Source organism: Atractosteus spatula, chromosome 23 (genome assembly GCF_055471065.1).
Source record: "Atractosteus spatula isolate fAtrSpa1 chromosome 23, fAtrSpa1.hap1, whole genome shotgun sequence".
In the NCBI taxonomy this organism is placed as follows: Eukaryota; Metazoa; Chordata; class Actinopteri; order Semionotiformes; family Lepisosteidae; genus Atractosteus; species Atractosteus spatula.
The window spans coordinates 16,599,156-16,620,176 of record NC_142728.1 but is presented as its reverse complement, the minus strand read 5'-3'; the positions used below and the strand labels follow the sequence as shown (position 1 = coordinate 16,620,176).

Below are 21,021 nucleotides of genomic sequence, written 5' to 3'. Positions count from 1 at the left end.
CCTTCTTTGGGCAGATTTGTTTCATGTTAAGATAAGTAAATCCTGACAGATCTGTGTTTTATTGCATAAAATGCGGCCTTTTAGCTTCATGGGAGTGTGGAGAGGAGCCAGTGATGTTCAGGATGAGGAGCCTCTGCCAACAAGCAGCCCAGTTAGGTCTGAGTGGTGGAAGCAGCAGAGTCCCTGCCAGCGCGCTTGATGCCAGCTCTTCCAGTGTACTTCACCTGGAGAGGCCGACGAGATCCTGCTTCTGAAGGAGTGTGAGCGATGTGAATTCAGGATCACCAGATGACAAACTTTCTTCATTCACAACCAGACTGGCCTGCGTGAACAAGAATCAAAGTATTTTGTTATCGTAGGCAGCAGTAGTGGAAGCTTCAAGTAAATGCCCGATGGTGATAATATATAAACATAACGCCTGATTGATTCTCGTATATGTGAGGCTTTAGTGTAGCAGTGTAAAAGGACAGCGTGTCACACCAGTTCTGAACACGCCGACCCTGGCTCGTGGGTTTCAGATGTAAAGAGACCCCCTGGGCTGTCTGGAACCTGCAGCAGTCGGCAGCGGAAGGAATGAAGCTACTACTGTTCTTAACAAAAAGCAAGATTCCCGTTAACCGATGGGGAAAATAGGAGTCCCTGTGGTTTAACTGTTGCTGTGCTGTGGCTGTCATCTGGTTTAACTCTGGGATCGTGCGGAGATGGATACTGCGCTTTTCCCTTGGGGGGGGTCCGTCTGTCCCTTAAATCCTGCGGGATTGTGCAGGTTTCCATGGAAACTGTTTAACTCTTTAACGGGGGTGGGCACAGGGCCATGTGCCAGGTGTGCTGCTGTAAACTGCAGGGTAACAAATCCGTACGTTCCTAGCCTGTCCGCCCGACCTCACTTATTCGTGCTTTGCCTCGGGTTGTGGCTAAACGTTTTCATGCGTTGGGAGTGTCCGCTCCAGGAGGCTGCGAGTTTAAGAATTTACCACCGCGAGTCCTAAGCTGTTCGTTGTTCCAAAGCGTGCCACAGGTGCACCGCTGGGGGCGCTCCGTTCTGACGCAGGGCCTCGTCTCGCGCTGTGCAGCGGTTATGACGCCGCGTCGGCGTGTGTCTGTGTCAGTTGTGCGGCGGGGCTGCTCGGCGTGGTTATTCTCCCTGACGGAGTCGTGTTGGCTGCGCTGTGCTTGATGACCGCTCACAGTTGTTTCCAAACGTCCTTTATCTGCAGGCACACTTGGCTAATCAGCTAAATTGTGATGTTTCTAACCTTTAACCTCCTGTCATCTGTTTCTTGTTGTGTTTTTGTTTTTCCTTGTGTGGTACGTTGTAAACAGAATTATTGAGCTGGATGATTGAAGTCTGGCTCCCCAGCTTGCTGGGAGAATCCGGCGCGGAGAGGGTTAACCCAGCACATGTGAGCCTGTGTGTGAGGGGATAAACAAGCTGAACAGGAAGCAGGGAGAAGGAGCCATTCTGTAGCTTTCCAGCATGTGCGGAGCAGACAGCTGTTTCGACATTTTTCACTGTCTCTCGCTCAGCAACATCTGCCAAGGCTGGTTCCGCCCACGGTTAAATGAAAGGTTTTCTCGGAGGCTGTCAATAGACTGCAGATTAATAGGAGGGGAAAACACGAATAGGTAAATTGATTAGAAGCCTGAAAGTTTTATGCAGGCAGCGGGTCCTGTTGGTGACCCCAGCCTACTGACTGAGCAAGCCCTTGCAGAGACCTGCAAGACGGAAGAGTTTCCTACCTGTCCCAGGCATTTGTGGAACAAGCTGGATTCATGCCTTCCATTGCTATGGAGTCCCTGCTTGCCTGTTTGTTTTTACATAAGCTAGCCAGAAATGCTGTGGCCTTACCAGCGAAGCACTGTGCACAGAGCCCCCATCGCACAAATACTCAAGGGAGCAAAATGCTCAGTGTTCTGTTTAGTTTTCTTGATCCAGAGATTATCTTTTGAGTGGTGGTGCCCTGCTTCAGATTCGTGAAATCTGTTTTAAAGTAAATATTTCGAAAGTCTTGACAGTTTTGTTCTGTTTAAGGTTAGAGGTTAAATAATGTGGATCCAACTCTCCATCTTTTATAGAGGCAAAACCAAGTGCTGTTATAGTAAAGATGTTCTAAAAACATGTCTCACTCTGTATATTTGTTGTTTGACCTTAGTTTTAGGTTAATTTGAAGACGGACAGAGGCAGTTTTGGGAGGAAAGTGTTAACAAAAACTGTTTCAGTCGCGAATGCAAAAAAAGATGTTTATTATGTCTAATAGGTAAATTCATGTAGGGGTTGTGATGAACAATTACTTTAATAATTGAGCTTTCTATAAAAAGATTGATTGCATAAAAGCTGTTTTCTGTTGAAAATCCATTAGCAGAAGCCATTTTTTTTTCAGTTTGACATATTGTCTTTGTATTAATTTTTATTTCCCAAGATGCATGATTCTGCAGCACTATGCAATGTAGGCTGTGCCCTCTTTGAAGAACAGCGTATTAGAAGAAAAAAGAAAAAATGGACTAACCACTTAATTGCCATAATTGATTATAGTCAACTGCAAACTGAAATATAAAAGTCACCATTTGGGAATTGGAAAGATTTCCATGTGCTTGGAACCTCTGGATTGGAGCTGCTGGTGAATTTACATTAGTTTGCATGAATATGTTAATTGTTAAGAGTGCAGAGCAGCGCTTGAATATGGAAGTGCTCTGTTTGAAGTTGCTGGCCCTCGCAGAACAGATATCGGGGCTGTCATGGTGAAGGGGAAACACACATTTCTCCACTGTGTTTCTAAATCAGCTCGGCATCCTGATCTCTATCAGCAACCGCAGAACGTGAATATATTAACATACTAATTAGCCTTCAATTAGGAAATTCTCCTACTTTAGTTTTTTTTTTTCTTTTCAGCGAGACTTTTAGAATAGATTGGACGTTAGCACCACCAGAGGCTAATTTGTCAAGTGCTTTAAAGGTTTTTTAATTATTAGACAATTTCTGGATAGGGAATTTATGTTAATGATTAGTGTATCATAATGGTGTTTAATTAACATATTATGATAAAATGCTGGGGCCTCTGCTGTTCTGACCACAGATTCGTCTGCATCCAGGATGCGAGATGTGCGCTGTGTAGAGTGTACCCCTCCCAGGAACACACCGACTCCTGGTGTCGTGAGATCTAAATCCCTTTTTTTCCTCCATCTTATAATCTTATCAGAATTCGCCACCCCCCTCTTCTCCCCCCCAAAGCGCTCGTCCCCGTTAGACGATATTTTCCAGCTTAATTAAATTTTGTGGCATTCATCGCTTTGAGTTTCTTGAAAAGTACTCATAAATAAAATTGTGTTACAATCTAAAACTTGAAAGCTGTGGCCTTTAGCACTACTGTTTGCTGATGAGACGCAAAGATGGAGGAATGTTCCGCCTCCTGAAACAGCCGCTGCTGTGAGGAGAGTGTGTGTGTGAGGACAGTGTATAGTGTGTGTGTGTGTGTTGGGGGGGGGGGGGGAGAATGTAGTGTGTGTGTGTGTTGGGGGGGGGGAAGAGTGTAGTGTGTGGAAATCATGAGAGCTCTTAGAGCAGTAGTTGGCTTTTGCTTTCATGAGAAAAACAATTGTGCAAAGCCAGCTGTGTCCCTACCCTGTCCCTACCCTGTCCAGGTCATGGGGTTTCCCACACAGCTGTTTCTTTTGGACTGAGCTTAGAAAATAAAGGACACGAGCAAGAGGAGTCTGTCCAGTCCGTGGGACCTGCCCCAGCAGTGAGCAGAATCTCAACACATCTGTGTGGCTTCTTCCCTGTCTCATGTCCACATGCAGGGACCTGGCTCTGGCTGGGTTAGTGTTGAGGCTGGTCTAGCAGCTATGATTCGCGATCTGTAATGGATCTGCACATTTCCGAGATCGATACCAGCGCAAGATGTGCAGAGACAGAACTTTTACTGCTAAAACCTCGTCAGTTGTGAAGCTTTTCTTTAGAAATGAAGTATGTGCTTGTGCACCTTGCAGTCAGTTTGAATTTGTAGGATTTTTTTTTCCCAAGATGTATTTCCTTGTTTTTACAAATGCACGTTTTGGCGAACGTGAAGCAGAAGGTGTGTGATTTTTAGCTGTCAAGTGTGATGGTGCGTTGTTCTGTGCGTGAGCACCTGACGCTAGTCGCATTGAAACCACGTCAGGCTGTGTGAATGGGAACATTGGCCGGCATCTCTGTGCCAGACGTGAAGGTTGTTTGTGTCTCGTGTCCGTGCCGCACCCGGCAGCAGGGTTTTGGGGCGAAAGGGTGCAGTAGGTGGGAGCCCCCTGGGCACCCCGACACACCTGAGCTGCAGGTCCAGCGTTGTGCTGCGTGAGTTCTGTTGGCCCCAAGCCGGAGTGTCCCTCTCCCTCCCCTTTCCTCCCCGCCAGCACCACCCTCCCGGGGGCCCGACGACCCGGATGATTGATTTCGCGTTTCCCGTGCCGTGACGAGCCGGGGTTTGGAGTTTATTAAAAAGGGGTTCAGCTGCCGCGCAGGCGAGGGGTACCTGGAATCGGAGTGACAGGGGAAGGCTGTCGCCGTCTCGCGCGATCCCGATCCGTCTGCTGTGCTGACGGGACACTGGGGGGACCATCTGTTTCTGCGCCCCAGTCCCCCGCCCTGACTTTCCCGCCTTCCTGTTTGCCGTGCTGACGCTGTCGTTCTCTTCCCTGCAGGTCACGCAATATTTAAGCTCACGTATCTCAGCAATCACGACTACAAACCTCTCTACTTCGAATCTGACGCTGCTACCGTCAACGAGATCGTGCTGAAGGTAAGGGGGCCACGCCCAGTCTCCGCGCCACCTCCGATGTCCGTCCTGGTTTTGTCCCCTTTCCTGTTCGCAAACCTTTGCAGTCCGGAGCCCTGCAGACCTTCTCAAATCATCTGAGCGGCCTAAAAACTCAGCATTGTTTGAAAAGAATAAAAGACATGTAAACGCCTCACCTTTTGCACAAAATCCACTTGGAATGGTTCGATACACAAGTGGTGTTGCGTCGGAATTTGCAGGGGGGGAAAGCATGTCCATCTGTTTTGTTCTTAACTTCTTACTGGGCAGATAACACTGCATGAGAGAGGCACTGGGGTGTTGGGGGGGGAACACTGTCTTTCGTCTGTTATTGATCCTCCGCTTCAGCAGTTAGTCAGAAATTGGAAATCCAGGGATAAATCTTTGCGCTAACGGGAGCGCGGGCTGGGTGGAGAGGCGGGGGCCGAGCGGATCCTCCCCGTGTGCATCTGGCGGCCTCATGGCAGGTAAGTCCTTCCATCCGGACGGCGATGGGCAGGGCGGGGGGACGGACCTGGGCACGGGATGCCCTGTCTGTCAGCTTTATGAGGGCTCGGCCGCCTCTCTCCCCCCCTGACGCCTGTCCAAGCCCAGGGCAGGCCGGCGTGTCCCCGGTGATCTGGGTTTAATATGTGTCCCGCCCCTGCGCTGGGACTCTCCGTCACCCTTCCCGGTGTGCCTGACAGGCCACGCCAGCCCCTGCAGCTCCCCCGGGGGGGCGTGGGTTATTAAAAAGACAGCAAGGGCAAGAATGAGCAATCCGAAGCAAATCCTGATAGGCTCCTCCATAATCCTGTCGCCAACAGAGCCGGGTTATGAAACCTTACTGCCTGGCTAATGCACCGTACATGTGCGTTGTAAGTAGCGAAATAAGACTGATGGAAGGATAGATACTGTAGATGTCAAGACAGTTCTTCCTCTGTCAAGGGCAGTGTTTTTAGTAGTAGTGGATGCCAGTTGCTCTTGCACGGTCATGAGGATAAGAGTGTCTGAAACAGTCCGTCAGTGAAGTTCAACACATGAGCTTTTTTTAAAACAACGCATATCATCCTAAGGCCAAACCTTTGTTTGTGCAAATATTTTCTTTGGTGTGTGTTTTTTTTTTTATAAATGCTTCTATGCGGACGGCATACGGTATACCTTCCGGGTGACAAAGAAAAGGCACATTTGATTAATTGGATATTAACAGCTGATTCCTGTGCTAATATCCCTGAGGAATAAGAGGGTCACCTTTTTCTGGCTAAACTTAATCATTTTATCTTACTGCAGGCTTGCTAAGAGGGGGAAAGGTACCCTCCCTACACAACGTTTCCTGAAAAATGCAACAGTGGAACATAATCTGGCCATTTACTAACCCCTTCTTCCAGTTCAGGACAACAGGGGCCCATCCCGGGAAGCAAGGGGCAGAAGGCAGGACACACCCTGGGTGGGACGCCAGTCCATCACAGGGCAGACACAGACACACTCACACCAGGGCCAGTTTTTTCAGAAGCCAGTTAACCCCCCAGTGTGTCTCTGTACTGTGGGAGGAAACCAGAGCACCCACAGGAAGTCCGTGTGAACACAAGGAGAGCATGCAGACTCCACACAGACAGCACGCCGGGTCTGGGATTGACCTCAGGGCCCCAGCACTGCGGAGCAGCAATGCCTGGTGCCAGCCTCAGCGCCCCCGTACCGCCCCAACGTTAATAATAAAGTTGCAAATCCCTCACGTGTTGAGTGTAGTTTTGCGGTGCTGTTCCCTGGTGGAAGCAGCCCGCGTCCTGGATGTCATCCTTCCTCGCGGGAGCTCAGCAGTGATGGCGCGGGGCCTTGCCATGGGCAGTGCAGGAAACGCCGTCATGGCAAGGCCGAATCTGGAGAGAGATTCCAGGAGAAAAGCAGGGAAGGGGAAACGCCGGCGCTGTTTCCTTCATCGCACTCCCCCCCCCCCGAGCTTGGAGCCCTCTCGCCCATTCTGATTGAGCGGCCCCGTCCCGGGAGGACCGGCGGCTTCGCTGGCTGTGGAGATGTTCGCCGTGTCTTTATGCCGTCAGCTGTAGAGCCTAATGAAAGACAGACGCCCTGCGGTGCATAAAATCGCCTTGGTCTCAGCTCTGCGGGGTAGAGCCCAGCTGACGTGAGGCCAAAGGACCGTTTTTATCTTTGGATTTCTGCATTAACCTTCCATTAAAAATTATCTCCGTTATGATCACCTCGGATCTGAGATGATAAATCTAGGCTTTATGGGCCGTCTTAAAGCAGAATTACTGTTATGTTACAGTTAAAGTAACATATGTTCCAGTGTAGTGTCGTCTCCTGGCTCAGCGTCGGTGATCGTTTCGCACCTTCGGCGTTTCACGGCCCTCAGTCCTGTGCAGCAAGAGGCACGTGGGCCCTTGTTGATCATGCGACAGGTTCACTGCAGGCTGGGCATCATGGGGTCCCAGAGCCACCTGCTTCCTTACAGTAAGGAGGATGTGTTTTGCAAAGATATTAAGAAAGTAACACTGGTTTTTTTAAGTCAGGCTTTTATCATGCCCGGAATATGTTGTGTAAAAATGCTAAAAAAAAAAAAAAAAACTCCTTATTTCTTTTGTTCCTACTTTTTACTGTTTTCATTCAGTGTAAAAAATAACGATCTCTAACAGCAGTAAGGTGCCGGTAAAACGCAGTGTTAGCAGTTGAGCTTCACAGCTCTTGTGGGTTGTCGATGCTTTTGAGGTCCAGGTCCTTTAAAGTCCTGCAATAAAAGGCTGCATCACAGAGGTAGAGGTTTAGATTTAAAACCCCCCAACAGCCAGTGTCCAGCGTGCACTGAGGATTGGGTTTTTGTAGTAACGGTTGTTTACCGGACTAAGGGCCCGAATGGAGCAGGCTCTGGCCCTGCGGGAGAAAGCATCTCGGCTGCCATTCATTAACGCTGTTTCCCCTGGACTGTGTGAGTGCAACACCAGTCTCCGGATATCCCGGGACTACCCCTTAAGACAGGAGGGTGATCCCGTTTTTGTGGGGGTCGAGTCCTGTTTAATACAGAGGAACCCGACATTGGATTTCCCTGGATGGGTGGTATAACGGAGAGTGTCCCAAACCTGTCCAGGCCCCCCGTGTCCTCCCATTCCAACAGCAGCTCATCCGGCCTGTCAGATCCAACCAGCATCCAGTCCTGTTTTCACAGTTCACATTGAGCATAAAGGCTTTGTACGCCTTGTATTTCCCGGAGCATGCAGTGTTGGATTTATCTTGGTCGAGCTCTGAGACTGCGGGTTAGAGCCTGGATAATAGCCGAGCTCTTCCCGGGATTCTCCAAGCCTCAGCGCTTGATTGGCTGAGCATCACCACGTGTGTGTGTGTGGGGAGAGGGTGGCGCCGACCCTCCGCTCCAGGACCGCAGTGTCCGACATGGTTAAAGGAGGGTAGGTCAGGGGTGGCAACTCTGTCCCCCGTGTGCAGTCACAGTGTTCACGGCTTAATAAACGAGGACTTGCCGTATTCAAGATCAGGTGGATATTACAAACATCATCCCCATTCCTAGCTTTTTAGAAAGGAGGTGGGAGAAAGAGCAGACACACGGCGTGGCCGCGCGCTGACGCCCAGTCCTGTTGTTTCCCCGCGGCAGGTGAACTATATCCTGGAGTCACGAGCCAGCACGTCGCGGGCGGACTACTTCGCCCAGAAGCAGCGAAAGCTGAGCCGCCGCACGAGCTTCAGCTTCCAGAAGGAGAAGAAGATGGGCCAGCAGTGACGCCGGTTACGTCTCGGCACCGCGGGGAGCCTGTCCGCTAGAGGGCGCTCAAGACGGGCAGGCCGAGCTCAGCCAGCTGTGGCGACACCAGGCCGGACCGACGGAGCCAGTCTCGCCAAACCAAGAGCTAACAGACCTCATGCCACGGGTGCCCACTTCGCCACGAGGGGCTCTACTCTTCAGCCATATCCAGAGCGTAGCAGGGGAAACTGCCAGGCGCCACCGGAACCACAAATACTGTTCGGACTCCTTCTCTGAGATCGCGGAGGACGCAAAGCTTTGTTTCGTTTCGTTTCGTTTTGTTGTTTTTCTTCTTTTTTTTTTATACTGCTGATTTCTGAGGAGTGTTGAGGACTGTAAAAAGACACACACACAAAAAAAAAAGGTCTCTGAGCGATCGCCCCAGTCGGTCAACAAAGCTTTTCGTACATCCAGTAGTACAGAAACGTGTTCCGGACAGGACGAGAGAAGACTGCTTCCCCCTTTTCCTGTCTTAAGGTATTAAGGTGTAAACTTTATCAGGGTTTGTGTGATGCAGAAAGGGAACATCCTTCTTGCGTTTTTATTTGTATATAGCGATCGCATTCAGGGTTACTTCAATAATACAACAAACCTGCGCTGGCCATAGCTCTTCAGTGCCTCAAACTGCGTGATAGGATGTAAATGCGAGAGTTTTACAGATGTGCTGTTGTATTTTTTTTAATGCTCCTACCTAGGACTCAAATTCAGTACCAAACTCCCAAATCTTAGATAAAGCTTTCACCTTAATTATGTATGGAAAATACTTTTAACAGAACATTTTTTTTTCCTTGGCTGGTGAAATAAAGCATTTTTACAACCAGAGAAATAAATACCTGTACTTTTTACTGTGATCTTATAAAACGTTTTCTGCATTGTTACCTGTAAACTGTAATATATTGAAAAAGCACTGTCTGTTAAACAGATTGAAGCTGACACTTGTTCAGGCTGTCCAGTCGGAGACAGTTAGGGAATGTATAACATTTTTACAAGTTTTTGTTCTTTTTGTTAATGTGATAAAGTTATATAAAATTTCTCCCATTTCCAGATCCTATTTGTTTTTTCTTTCCTTTTTTGTTGTTGAGGTTTATTTTCTTCCAACTTCCTCTCTGCAAAAGCATCTGCACCAGGCTTCCAGATGGTTTGAAAATCTCTTCCTTGCATTTATTTACTGGCTCAGGTCTCTGCTTTCCTCACTCCTAGAGCTGATTCTTTTTAGTTTTAATGAACGGGAGGGCTTTGCGCTCGAGGAGGAGGAGCAGCCAGTGTCTCGTGTGAACACATCCCCTAGTAGACTTGAGGAAGGGTACTTGTGAGGTCCCATGCCAGAACACAGGCGTAAAGCTGAACTTGGGAAATGAGTATTTCTTAATCAGGTGTGCACTGGAAGCTGTCGGGAAGCTGGGAACTTTCATATAGCCCCTGCCACCCGTGCTGGGGACGAGTGGGTTGCATTCTATACAGTGCAGAGCGTAAGAATTGTTTTCTTTGTAATCTTTAAAATCAAAACGTGCTTTGAACGCATGTCTGTGAGAGCTTGAAGGCATGCCGATCCTGGAATAAAGAGACGGTGTGTGTCGGGAGACCTGGAAGTGCTCTGTGGAATTTAGACTGAGAATCCCGCCTCGAAAGGGGTTGAACGTGAGTACCTCATATTTATGAATCGACCATCATCATAATGTTTCTGGTGATAAGAACTTGAGTTAATACAGTGTTTTTTATTGCCCAAAGGAGTCTGAAGTGACGCAGTTCATCCCCCACTGAGGTGCAGCCCCAGCTGGGTGACGCACGGCTTCCACTCCGCACCAGAGAGAGACTGCTCCGCCAGGTAAACCAAGAGGGGACTTGATCGTGATGGCTTTTCAGTTGAAGGAAGAAATGAGAGGAAGAAGAAGGAGCGCAAGCAGAAAGGAAACTCTCCTGTTGGCTGCTGCCACAAAAACCTGGATAGACGCAGCCACCCCCCCCCCCCCACCCACACACCAGCTCTGACTGCAGCTGCCTCTCGATCGATTGGAAACGCGGACTCGAGCTCCAGCCCCCCGGTCTCGTCCCCTGTCCCCGCTCCGGGCCTCGGGAGCTGCTTGCTGGAGGTTTATGCGTCGCGCCTTGGCGGCTCCACTGGGAGTTTCCATCATTTCTTTATTCCGGAGTGAGGAGAGGTGCACTGTGTGTTTGTTACGCTTCGTTATTAAAGGGGCCCTTCTGTAGCTGCAGGGCAAATTACCAATAAAGTCGTTTTAGGAAGGTGGTGGGGGGGGGGATCTTCTTTCCAATAAGTAGCTGAGCAGCAATATTGACCCCTCACCAAGCACTCCCAGATCTCCGCCATGAAAGGTGCAGAATTAAAGGGGTAACAAGGTGTTTTCGGTACTGGGCGCGTGTCAGTCTCCCTCGCCTCGGCTTGCCTCGCCCGCTCCCTGCTCAGTGGGCTGAGCGAAGCGCAGGTTGTGCCCAGCGCCGCCTCGGGCTCTGCCATGTGTTCAGGCCCTGGCGGCGGACGTACCTCGCCGCGCTGCCTTCTGCCGCCTCCTCCTCCTCCTCGCCTTCCTCCTCGGGTGCTTTGCCCACATCTGCGGCGCCCAAGCTGTGAAGAGCCTCGCTCCCCTTATGTAGCGGCCATAAAAATCTGGACAAGCTCCTTCATTTCTTTTCAGGTGTTTTTAATTCCTTGCTCATGTTCGTCCGCCTCCTGCTCCTGATTAACACCTCGTAAAACCGTGTGTTCCTGCAAAGTGAGCTGCAATTGAGCTTGACCGTTTGGCCCTCCTGTGACCCTGGGCTGTTCCCTTCTCCTCTGAAGGCCAGTGCAGCGGTGAACCATGTACTGTAACGGCCCTCTTCTTGCGGAGAGCACATCAAGAAAATGTGCAGCAGTCCTGCCCTACTTATGGGACTGGTTGCACATAACCGCACTTTGTGGGATTTGTTCATATCTCTTAGCATCTGCACTCACTGGTGTAATTTGCTTTAAGAACAGGGGCTTAATTGAATGCTGCACACACTCCGAGGCATAAGTCAATGTTCTTGCAGCAGGGGAGTCTTGTAGCAAATGCATACCCCCTGCAAGCACAGGTTTCGAGTCCTCGGTGTTCACTCCTGCTGAATGCTTGAGTTCTTCCGGGCTCTCCGGGTGATAACCATGTCAAAGTCCATTAAGGGTGATGCTCATGAGCTGTGGCACCTAACTTAGCAACCTCTTTAACAATTCTGAGCCATGCACTCAGCTGTGCATGTTGGCCCTTTCTCCAAAATAACCCCCTTCTCCGGGTTGGGTTTTCTGAGAATTGCCTGCTCTTTCCAACGTGTGCGTTTCCCAATCCGAATCCCAGCATATTAACGTTAACCGGGGAAGAGCCGAGCTCCCCGAATCCTGAAATAAAAGCTGGTGGATGAGTCAAGAAGGGCTTTGTTTGGTGCGTGCTGTTGTTTTTGTAGGTGATTTAAAATAAATCACTGCAGGGCTGCAGTGACCGAGCTTTAATCCAATTATTATTTCAAACGCTACAAGTGTCGCATTGCTATGGACAGGTCTTATGGCGAGCACGCTGAAATGGATGGGCTAATTTCCAGTCTTATTGACATACACTGAACAATGAAACCCCTTCCTTCTGTTAACTCTTACAGTGCGCACCTGTCCGCCCAGACGCTGGTGCTGTGTGCTTGTTTTGATTTTGCGGTCCTGCCGGTTGGGCCGCGCGGCCGGTGCAGTCTGGGGGGTGGCTGCTGCTTTTGTTAGGGAATCGGCAAAGGGCTAAAACAATAGCTAATGAACGTCTGCTCCCTGTTGGGTTGGCGTTTCCAACAATGCGGCAACATCTGCGCTCGTGTGCTGATGCAGCCTCCCCTGGGCTGCCGCTGTTACAACACTGTTGTTGCTACATTTACTTGTCCCCTAACGAGAGAACACCCTGGTAAAGCAAAGTGAGCCTTCGCAAAGCTGGGTTAAGACTCGTCGGGTTCTGTCCTTTCTGAAAGAAACAGAGAACTGAAGATGAAGTCGACACTTTTGTTTGAGTCAAGCGCACCTCTGGTCCCAGGTACCAGGCTCACCGCCGCTGTTCAGCCTGTATCCCAGAATCCTCCTCTTCCTGCTGGGGTCTGGTTTTCGTCTGCTCCTACAGCAGACTCGTCCTGCACCACAGGAATCGCCGTCCTCTTCCTGCGCCCGCCCAGGCTGGGAGCACCTCGACGGCCAGCTGGGCTCCCTGCTGCAGGCGCCGTCGGGCTGCGATCCTGCGGAGCAAGCAGGCGGGCGGAGGAGTGGCGCAGCCCTCACTGGGAAGAGCGCCCCCTCGAGCTGCAGCGCTCCAACGTGCCAGTTCGCTTCGGGGGGCTAGTCCTGAAAAAATCCAAATCTTCGTGCGTTTGAACCAGGAGTTCGTCCTGAGCTGCTGTGGGTAGGGCACGTCCATCCTGATCTGATTTTGTTTTTAGAAAATGAATAACGGCAGCAGAAAAAAACAAACCGAAAAGCCATCGATTCTGAGGCGGGCTGCCACACGACCGGGGGCTCTGAGCAGGAAGCCTACCTGGTAATTAGAATGCAGTCCTGGTCCCCCCACTCCCCCCGACCCCCCTCCCCTGAGCGCTGGCAGCGGCGTCACCCGAGACCCCGGAGGTGAGAGGCGCCACCTGCACTGCCGCGCCACCTGCGCCTGCTTCCCGGTGCCTGCCTTCATTACGCGGGGTATTTATAAAAGCGCTGCCGGCCCCCAACCAGCCGATTCTTCACAGAGCTGCGCTAAAGCGGCTCTTTATTAGAATTAATGTCGCACTTCAGAGAGGAGCCGGCGCGCAGGCTCGGCCGGGGTGCCACGAGAAAGAGTCCCCGGCCCTCGGCTGTCACTTCGAATAAAGCTGGGAGGACGAGCCGAGAGCGGGCATGAGGCTGGACAGCTCGTGACAGAACTGTTTTGGGGGGCCGGGGGAAAGCAAGGCCATTTTTTACAGCAGAGCATCATGACTATCTGTCATGGCACACAGACATAGATGAACGGGCCACCTTATATATACATAATGATGGCAGGCAGAACAGATAGACACATATGCACAGACGTATATATCTGCGTAGTGTGCCGTCTTTATTGTGTTGTAGAAAATAAATTATGACATTATTCCCCGGTGCCCGCAATAACACAAGGTGTTCTTTAAGGTCTCTCTAAGCCAGGTGCAGGCCTTTGTTTTAATCTGTTCTAATCCTTCTTGCAGAGAGCCGGTCAGAGTGATGGGGGTGGACTTGGGTGACTGATGAGCGCGTGAGCGATGCGTGTCGGGATGTATCCGCTGCACACCGCAGTCATCCTGTTGCAGAGCTGGGGGACAGGGTGGAGGAGAGGTCACGTTTACTTGCATCGGGTACGTTTTTCCCTGTCTCATCCTGGACCTGCGCTGTTCTGTGTCCCGATCTGCCCCGGGTTTGTGATCTGCACCAGCTGCAGCGCTGTGAGGTGACTCGGGGGGTCAGGGGTCAGCACACACAAGGGCTTCAGGGCGCCCTGGCAGTCCTGCCAAATTCCAGACAAGCCCGGGGCCTGTCCCTGGCGGGTCGGACTGTGGGGGCGCGGCAGGGTGAGCTCGGGGGCGCTTGTGATTCTGTGGGGTGGCTTGGTCACTGTTCCCAGGAGACTGTTTCACACTTAGTCTTGCCAGCTCCTGTCCAGCTTTCCCAGGCTTTCGCCATGCCTTCAGTGAGCTTTAGCACACTTCAGGAATCTCACAGTGGAAGCAGAGCCATTGCCGACGTGTCTTGTTCTAGGACAGAGGCTGTTTGTTTCCGTCGCTCTGCTGGGACGGGTTCACTTGCAATCCAGGACTGTTGGGGAGAGAATGAAATTGTGTCCCCATGGCTAAGGGGATCAAGAGCTGAGCTCCACTCCACTTTCAACAGGTTGTCCACTACCATCACGGCAGCTGCCCAGTTTTAAGCGACTACCCGGCTGATTTTAAAAACTTCTGCTCAAAAGCGGCGTGTTTTGGCCGCCACAAAATCAATCAGGGTTTGAGGCCTCCTCTAGTACGCACCCTTAATTTCACAACGGACATGTTCGTGTGCACATCGGACGGCCTAGGACTGGAGGGGCGTTCCAGCGGGGCTCTGCCTGAACACCCTGAGAAAGCTAACCTTGGAGGGAGGGAGTTTTTTTTATTTATAACACAAGGTGCCAAAGCCGGGTTCCGTGTTGCTGAAAACATCCCACCTGTACACAAGCAGGGAGAGAGTTAAAGGCCGGGGAGCTGGGAGTAGGAGTTAACTTCCTGCGCGTGCTTGATGTGCTGATGCACACAGGCCTGCGAGCGAAGCAGGAGCTTTAGACAAACACTGCTGGCTGGCAGCGGGGGACCGGCGGAGCACGTTTAAAAGGAAGTGGGCATCACTCACTGCTCCCAATTAAACACAAATAGCCGGATAAAGGTTCCTGTCTTTAAATGTGTTTTATGATCTTCCAAGCACCAGGGGTTTTTAAAAATACATCAACTTGCAGTTCTGTAATGCCAACAACACTTTCCCCACTTCATTAGTGTTAAAAAATGGTAAAGCGTTTTAAAGGCAAATCTGCTTCTTTAGTCTTATTAGCTTCTTGCGATGTCGTTAAAGGGCAAAGCAGGTTCCAATTAAAACAGCCGTTGTAAAAGAAAACCTTGTCGCTGGATTAATGTATAAAAGCAAAGCTTAACTTTTTTTAAGTTACAAAGCAAATGCAGATATTTGCTAAAAATTATTCCTAAACTGTAAATTTCATTATACCAATGCATAATATATACGTCACTGCCTGTTTCCAGAAGATGAGCAGGGCTGAAGGGCTTTGATTAATGCAACGCGTCATAATTTCAAAGTTTACAATGCAAATATACTGTGTTCTGCTTAATTCAGGGGAACAGTCGTTAAACATCATGAGCAATTCCACTTTTGCAAGCTTTATCTTTAACTATTGAAGGTTTTATTTAAACTGCTGAGAAGTGTGGGCGCCACCAGTAGCAGAGCTATGATAGTGGTGCCACTTCTGCAGAAGGGAGTGTAACAGATTGCAGTATGAACGTTCAGAGAGGACTTGAGAAAGGAACAGCTGGAGGAGGAGGAGGAGGAGAAGTAAGTGCAGTGAGGAACTCAAGTGAGGAAGAAGTCAAGAACAAGCACTTCACACCGATATGGCGCTGAGACCAGAGGCCCAACTACACCAGCAGCCTGCCTACACTCCCAGCAACAACACAGAGTCTCGCCTCTGTCCTTCAAATTGCACACTGAGTAGAGAGCGCAGAACACAGCCTCTCCTGCTCGGGAAGGTGCACGGCAGACTGTGTCTTAAATCTGGTTACAGTCCTGTCACTATTCATTCCAAGTGTGCACCTCTGCTTAGCAGTAAAATCTCAACAGGGCATTGTTCATGATAGGAAACAATGAGCATGATTTGTGAACTCTTGCAGTCTTTGTAATTTCATCAGTGTAATGGGATTATATTTCAAATCACCGCTCCTTGTTCATTACGCATTTAAACTCCTTTGACAGAAAAAAAACTTAAATAAAATGTGCATGTCAGCCCTGGTTGACTTCGCTGGCTCCTGCTCTTGATTAGACAAACACTGCGCCCAGCTTCTGAATGGGAAAAAATAATGTGCTCATTTATTCATTTTTCCGACGAGTCACAATAGATTTTTAACTACCAATGTCTGACCTCCCTCAGGTGCTCCACGCTTAGAGGGTTAATAAGGCTGAACACTCCCGACTGGAGCGAGTGGGAAGAGTGCACTGGGATCGGAGTCGGCCACAATGAAATAAAGAGGAACAAAATCAAGCACAAAACAGCCTCTTTTTTTTCTTTTCCAAAGGGAGCCGTGGAATTCCACTTAGATTCCAATTCCAGAGTCCTCTCAGGGACCATTAAACCCAGCGTCGCAGAAGCTCTGCTTGTTAGCACTCGACTCCGGGCTCTCGGCAGCGAGGGCTGCGGCCCCAGATCAGGCTAGGACCCCCGAAACGTGGCGCCGAGGTCGGGCTGCCCCCCCCGTCAGGTGAGCCCGGTCCAGCCGCCACCTCAGGCCCTCGGCGCAGGGCTGCTGTCGCTCGGCAGTTTCTGGACTCTTCTCTCTCAACCGTGGAGATGCCGGAGATGAAAAGCAAATGCAACCCGCACAATTTCGTTTCTACTGTGATTTCACACATTGTAGAATGTGAGGACAGCGGATCCGAAGTGGGGTGACCTCAGGAGTTGTGTGATTTGTGCTGTAGTTCTGCTCTTGGCCTGCGGCCCTTTGGCGAGTCCTTTTAACAGATTTGTCCTTTTAATCAGCACCGAGACGAACATGCATTATGAAGTTAAATGCCAGTTCTGAATTGGAGCAAAACATTAAGGAGGCAGAAAGTGACATATCTGTTTTTTCCATTTAATTTTATTAGCAGTATTATTTGGAGTGTTTTGAATTGCTACTGTATGACATTTTCTCTTATGCTATGTGGGCAATGGTTTGCCTTTTTGATTCCCCTGGTTGTGTCATTTAGTATTTTTGACTATTTAAAATGAATATGCACGTACATTGACTGGGAACTTTTAAGACTGCGCAGAGTTTAGCCAGGAACTGCTGCAAGTGGTAGCTTACAGAGTTGTGAGGTTCAGGATGAAAAAGTGGGGAACGTGCTGAGCAAAGTTTCGTTCAGTGTATCTTCCAGCATCTGCAGTAGCTGATGGAGATACATCTGTATTCTCCCAGCTGGATAAATGAAACCGTGACTTATTAAAATGAGTAGCATGCACGAATGGTATAGTTGTCCAATCATCGCCTCATATTTTTGCGTCAAATGTGTAATCGTCTGCATCAGGCCCTGCCTGATGCATAAGGTCACGCTGTCAGATGCAGATGTGCTTGTTGCAGCTCTGTTATCTCTGCCAGTGCTGCGTGTGTTTCAGCTGGCAGGTTACTGTGTTGTAAAGCAGCGTCTAAAATGATTCATGCCCCCCCAGCCTTGCACACAGAGGCTGGTAGACAGTGTATGTACTGTAAGTCATTTGTAGGTCATGCAAGGCTGATGTTAAGCATTTTGACCACAGGTGCACGTTCCAGGAGAGGTGATCGTGTTGAGATCGCTTCTGATCGGTTCAGAGGTTCGAACGTGCAGCTGTGGCAGTCTCAATTGGTTGTCTTATTGGCCGGCTCCGCGCAGATTCGAGCTGGGAGAAGAGTTGTTGCTTGTAGATCCTGATGTGTGTGGGGATGCCGACCAGCAACATGGTCAACAACATGATCGCTTTGAATACATACTGTGCCGAGCGCGTCCTGCGTCATTTTTCCCAGGTAAATGGGTAGTCCACTAGCCAGACTGACAAAGCAACATGATTTTCACATTGGGTCCGAATCAGATCTGCAAAAGAACAGCTTCATAGGATGTTAGAGAACAGAACAGAAAGCCTCTGGGTTCCCATCAGACGTGTCAAACGTTCAGGCTGGGGGTTAGTTACGGTTTTTGTTTATGGGGCTGATTACCTAAAACCATGATCAACTGGCAGACAGGTGCCAATACAGTACTACACAAAACAAGTAAGAAACAAGACAGCTGCAAAGTCAGGACTGGTTTGTAACATTAAACGGCAAAACAAACAAGCCTTTCAGATGTAAGAGTCAATCAAACACATTTCCTGCCTCGCTCTTCTACATTGGCAGATGCTAATTGCTTCTGCAAGGGTAGCAGTTTTCTGTAATTCACCCTCGGTGTCCTTATGATAGTTTCCCAGGCTAAAATTGAATGGTGCCATAGTTCTGCTGCACTGTCAAGGTGCGAAGACGCTTTAAACAGAGGGAGGGAGAGAGGAAAGAAAGGCTCATCCTTGGACGAGTGGACGAGTGGACGAGGTCTGCAGGGGTCAGTCACTTCTGCAGCTGTGTCTGGTCCAGCTCTCCTAATGACCACAGCTTGTCCAGATGCCCATTCAGTTCATTGTGTCAGTGACCCCAGTGACCCTGCCATACAGGGTAAGCCCTCTTTTTAAAATTATTATTATTATTATTATTATTATTATTATTATTATTATTATTGTTGTTATTGTTGTTATTGTTCTGTTCTTCCATTCCCCACTTGCTCGGAGCCTTTGTCAGTGGCCACTTGGGATGGGAGAAAATTACCGACTACCTGGTAATTAGCAAGGTTCGGAGTGAACGAAATCTGTGCCACAGGAGCTCCTCTCTACCAGCAGCTTCTCTTAGCAACTAATTAAGTCCGCCTCTGAGGTTTCAGACAGCGGCGGCCGTAGATGCTGCAGCAGCAGAATTAAAAAGAGAGAGGGAGGGAGGGAGAGAGAAGAATAAAAATGACACCGCTGATCCTGGGGGGTTATTATTGTTTCACGCATGAATGGATTTCTCAAATAGAAATAACAGTGGTGGTCACCATTATGCACAAGCCCAAATAGCACAGCCCACTCTGTTCTTAATATTCTTTAATTATTATAATGTCATTCTCTATATCCGGCAATGTAGCATGAAAATGGAACGCTGAGGCCCACTGGGTATTAAGTGCAGGTTTTTATTCTTCAGTTTGCGGAATTAAATCGCTTTTTAAAGTGGCCATCATCAGTGTTGTTATTATTGTCATTAGGAGTGAGTTTTGGGGGGCTGCCTTCTCAGGCTTACATGTAGATTTCCAGCTTTGGTGGTGTGGTTTTTATGATGTTTACCGATCGAATTTCTTAATAGTTGTTTTATCGTGGAGTTTGATTCTATTCAAGCCAACTGGCTTCTGATTGCAGTGCAGAGCCCTGGGATGCCGATGGCCACTGTACCTCAGCCCCTGGCACTGGGGGGGGGTCTGTCCCCCGCCACTCTGCGCTGTTCTAGGGGGGCAAGAACCGAGCTCATCGGCGCATGTAAAGCAGATTTTTCATTAATGCTTGGAGGTGACGGCTTCTGTGTTTCTCCTGCATGGAAATGGCAGGAGGCAGAGCTCTGAACTGGTCTTTGTGTCTGTATGTATTTTTATCTCTAAAAACATGTGCACATGTGATAGGTTTGGCTTGATATTGTGGTGTGGGCATTTCCTCCTGTGCACTTCTGTTGATGCACATTTGCATCGATAGAAAATGGGGTTCTGCCCCCAGTCAGATGACCTTCCCCTTCAGAGCAAGCAGAGTTCAGGGCTTCCCATGACAACTTCAAAAAATATCACATAACACCCTGCATGCGCAGCCCGACAGCACTCTGTCGGTCTGGGGGTCACCTGACAATCGGCTCAGCGCCACAGGGCTCATCCTGCAGGATGTGGTCCGTCTCTTCTTTAGAAATCGGGCAGGTTCAGAGACAGGCTTGGGAATGAGGTGGAGGGTGGGCGAGCAGGGAAGGATCTGAGCCATCAGACGAGGCTGGACAGAGAGCCTGTCTTGTGGAGCCCCAGGTGCTGAGGGGCAACAGGCATGCTTGTGGGATGAATCACTGGGGCATGAGAGACATGGGAAGTACAGGGACTGGACTTGTTTACAGTAGTTCTTGAGCTCATACTCCTAGAAATAAGTGTGTGGGTAAAACCGTCTAACATTCAACCCCAGTCCATCTCCTGCGGGTGCCAGATCAGTTCATTATATTGAAAAGGAGTAGAAAACCTCCTTCCTCTTTTTCTTAGTGGCTGTGAGGCTCGGGTGCAGTGGAATTCATGAGACGCCGAAACTAGGTAAGTCGTCTTTCTTTCTTCGCAATTAGGAAACACGAAGTCCTCGATAACGAGCTAAAAATGCCACATAATTAGAAATACACCAGCAAACACCATTATTGTCAGGAGAACACAACAGTATAATGAAGCAATTATAAATGAGCTGCTGTGTGGTTGTCATTAATTTAAGCTTTTAAGGATCACAAGATAAGTCACGGCTAAATGTTAGAGTGAAAGAGAAATGCTAAGTTATAAACAAGAGGAGTCACTTGAGGTTGCCTCTGCTTCGAGAGAACCCAGAGAGCTCCCATGGGCTCCCAGCCTCTCCCAGAGAGTGGGGCAGGCGGCGTGCTGAGACATTTCGTTCTGAAGGAGCCGTCGGTATTGTAGTGCCTGATCTGGGTCAGTCGAAAGTTCAATTGATTGACTTCAGTGACTCAGGAATTTCAGACTGCACTCTTCTGCTGTCTCTTTCAGCCGCAGCTGTCCGCGGTCGGGAGAGCGAAATCGGTGTGATGACGCAAACTCTGTTTTCCCATGTCTGTTTAAATCTGTGGGGAAGGTGTGACACACAGTTATGGGCTGTGCAATACTAATAATGCTACAATGATTAGTTTAGTAGTTGCAAAGGGAGATTTGACACTGGAATGTCCTCCTATGTTACTGGATTTAAACAATTTCTATTTAGCTTGTATGCTAATGCATATGAGCCATTTGGTGGTGCTTGGCTTTTTTTACTCCATTTGCTCTGTATGACTCCATTGCTCAGTTCTGAAAAGCAATATTTTGTTTGGCAACTCCTAACTGCTGAAGCAGACTGTGCATTCATGAAAAAGCTAGGGAGCTGGGCTCATCTTCTAAAA

General features: G+C 49.3%; 1 protein-coding gene across 2 annotated transcripts in view; it reads left to right on the top strand.

Moving 5' to 3' along the window:
* mapkap1 (MAPK associated protein 1) overlaps nucleotides 1-9,580 on the top strand; it is a 93,354-nt gene extending 83,774 nt beyond the window's left edge. For both annotated transcript variants that reach the window (XM_088940366.1, XM_088940367.1), the window contains 2 exons: nucleotides 4,675-4,772; nucleotides 8,386-9,580. In XM_088940366.1, the coding sequence (XP_088796492.1) occupies nucleotides 4,675-4,772; nucleotides 8,386-8,511 (224 nt within the window). In that variant the 3' untranslated portion in view covers nucleotides 8,512-9,580. The remainder of the gene's footprint in view (nucleotides 1-4,674; nucleotides 4,773-8,385) is intronic.
* Nucleotides 9,581-21,021: the final 11,441 nt, after the last annotated feature.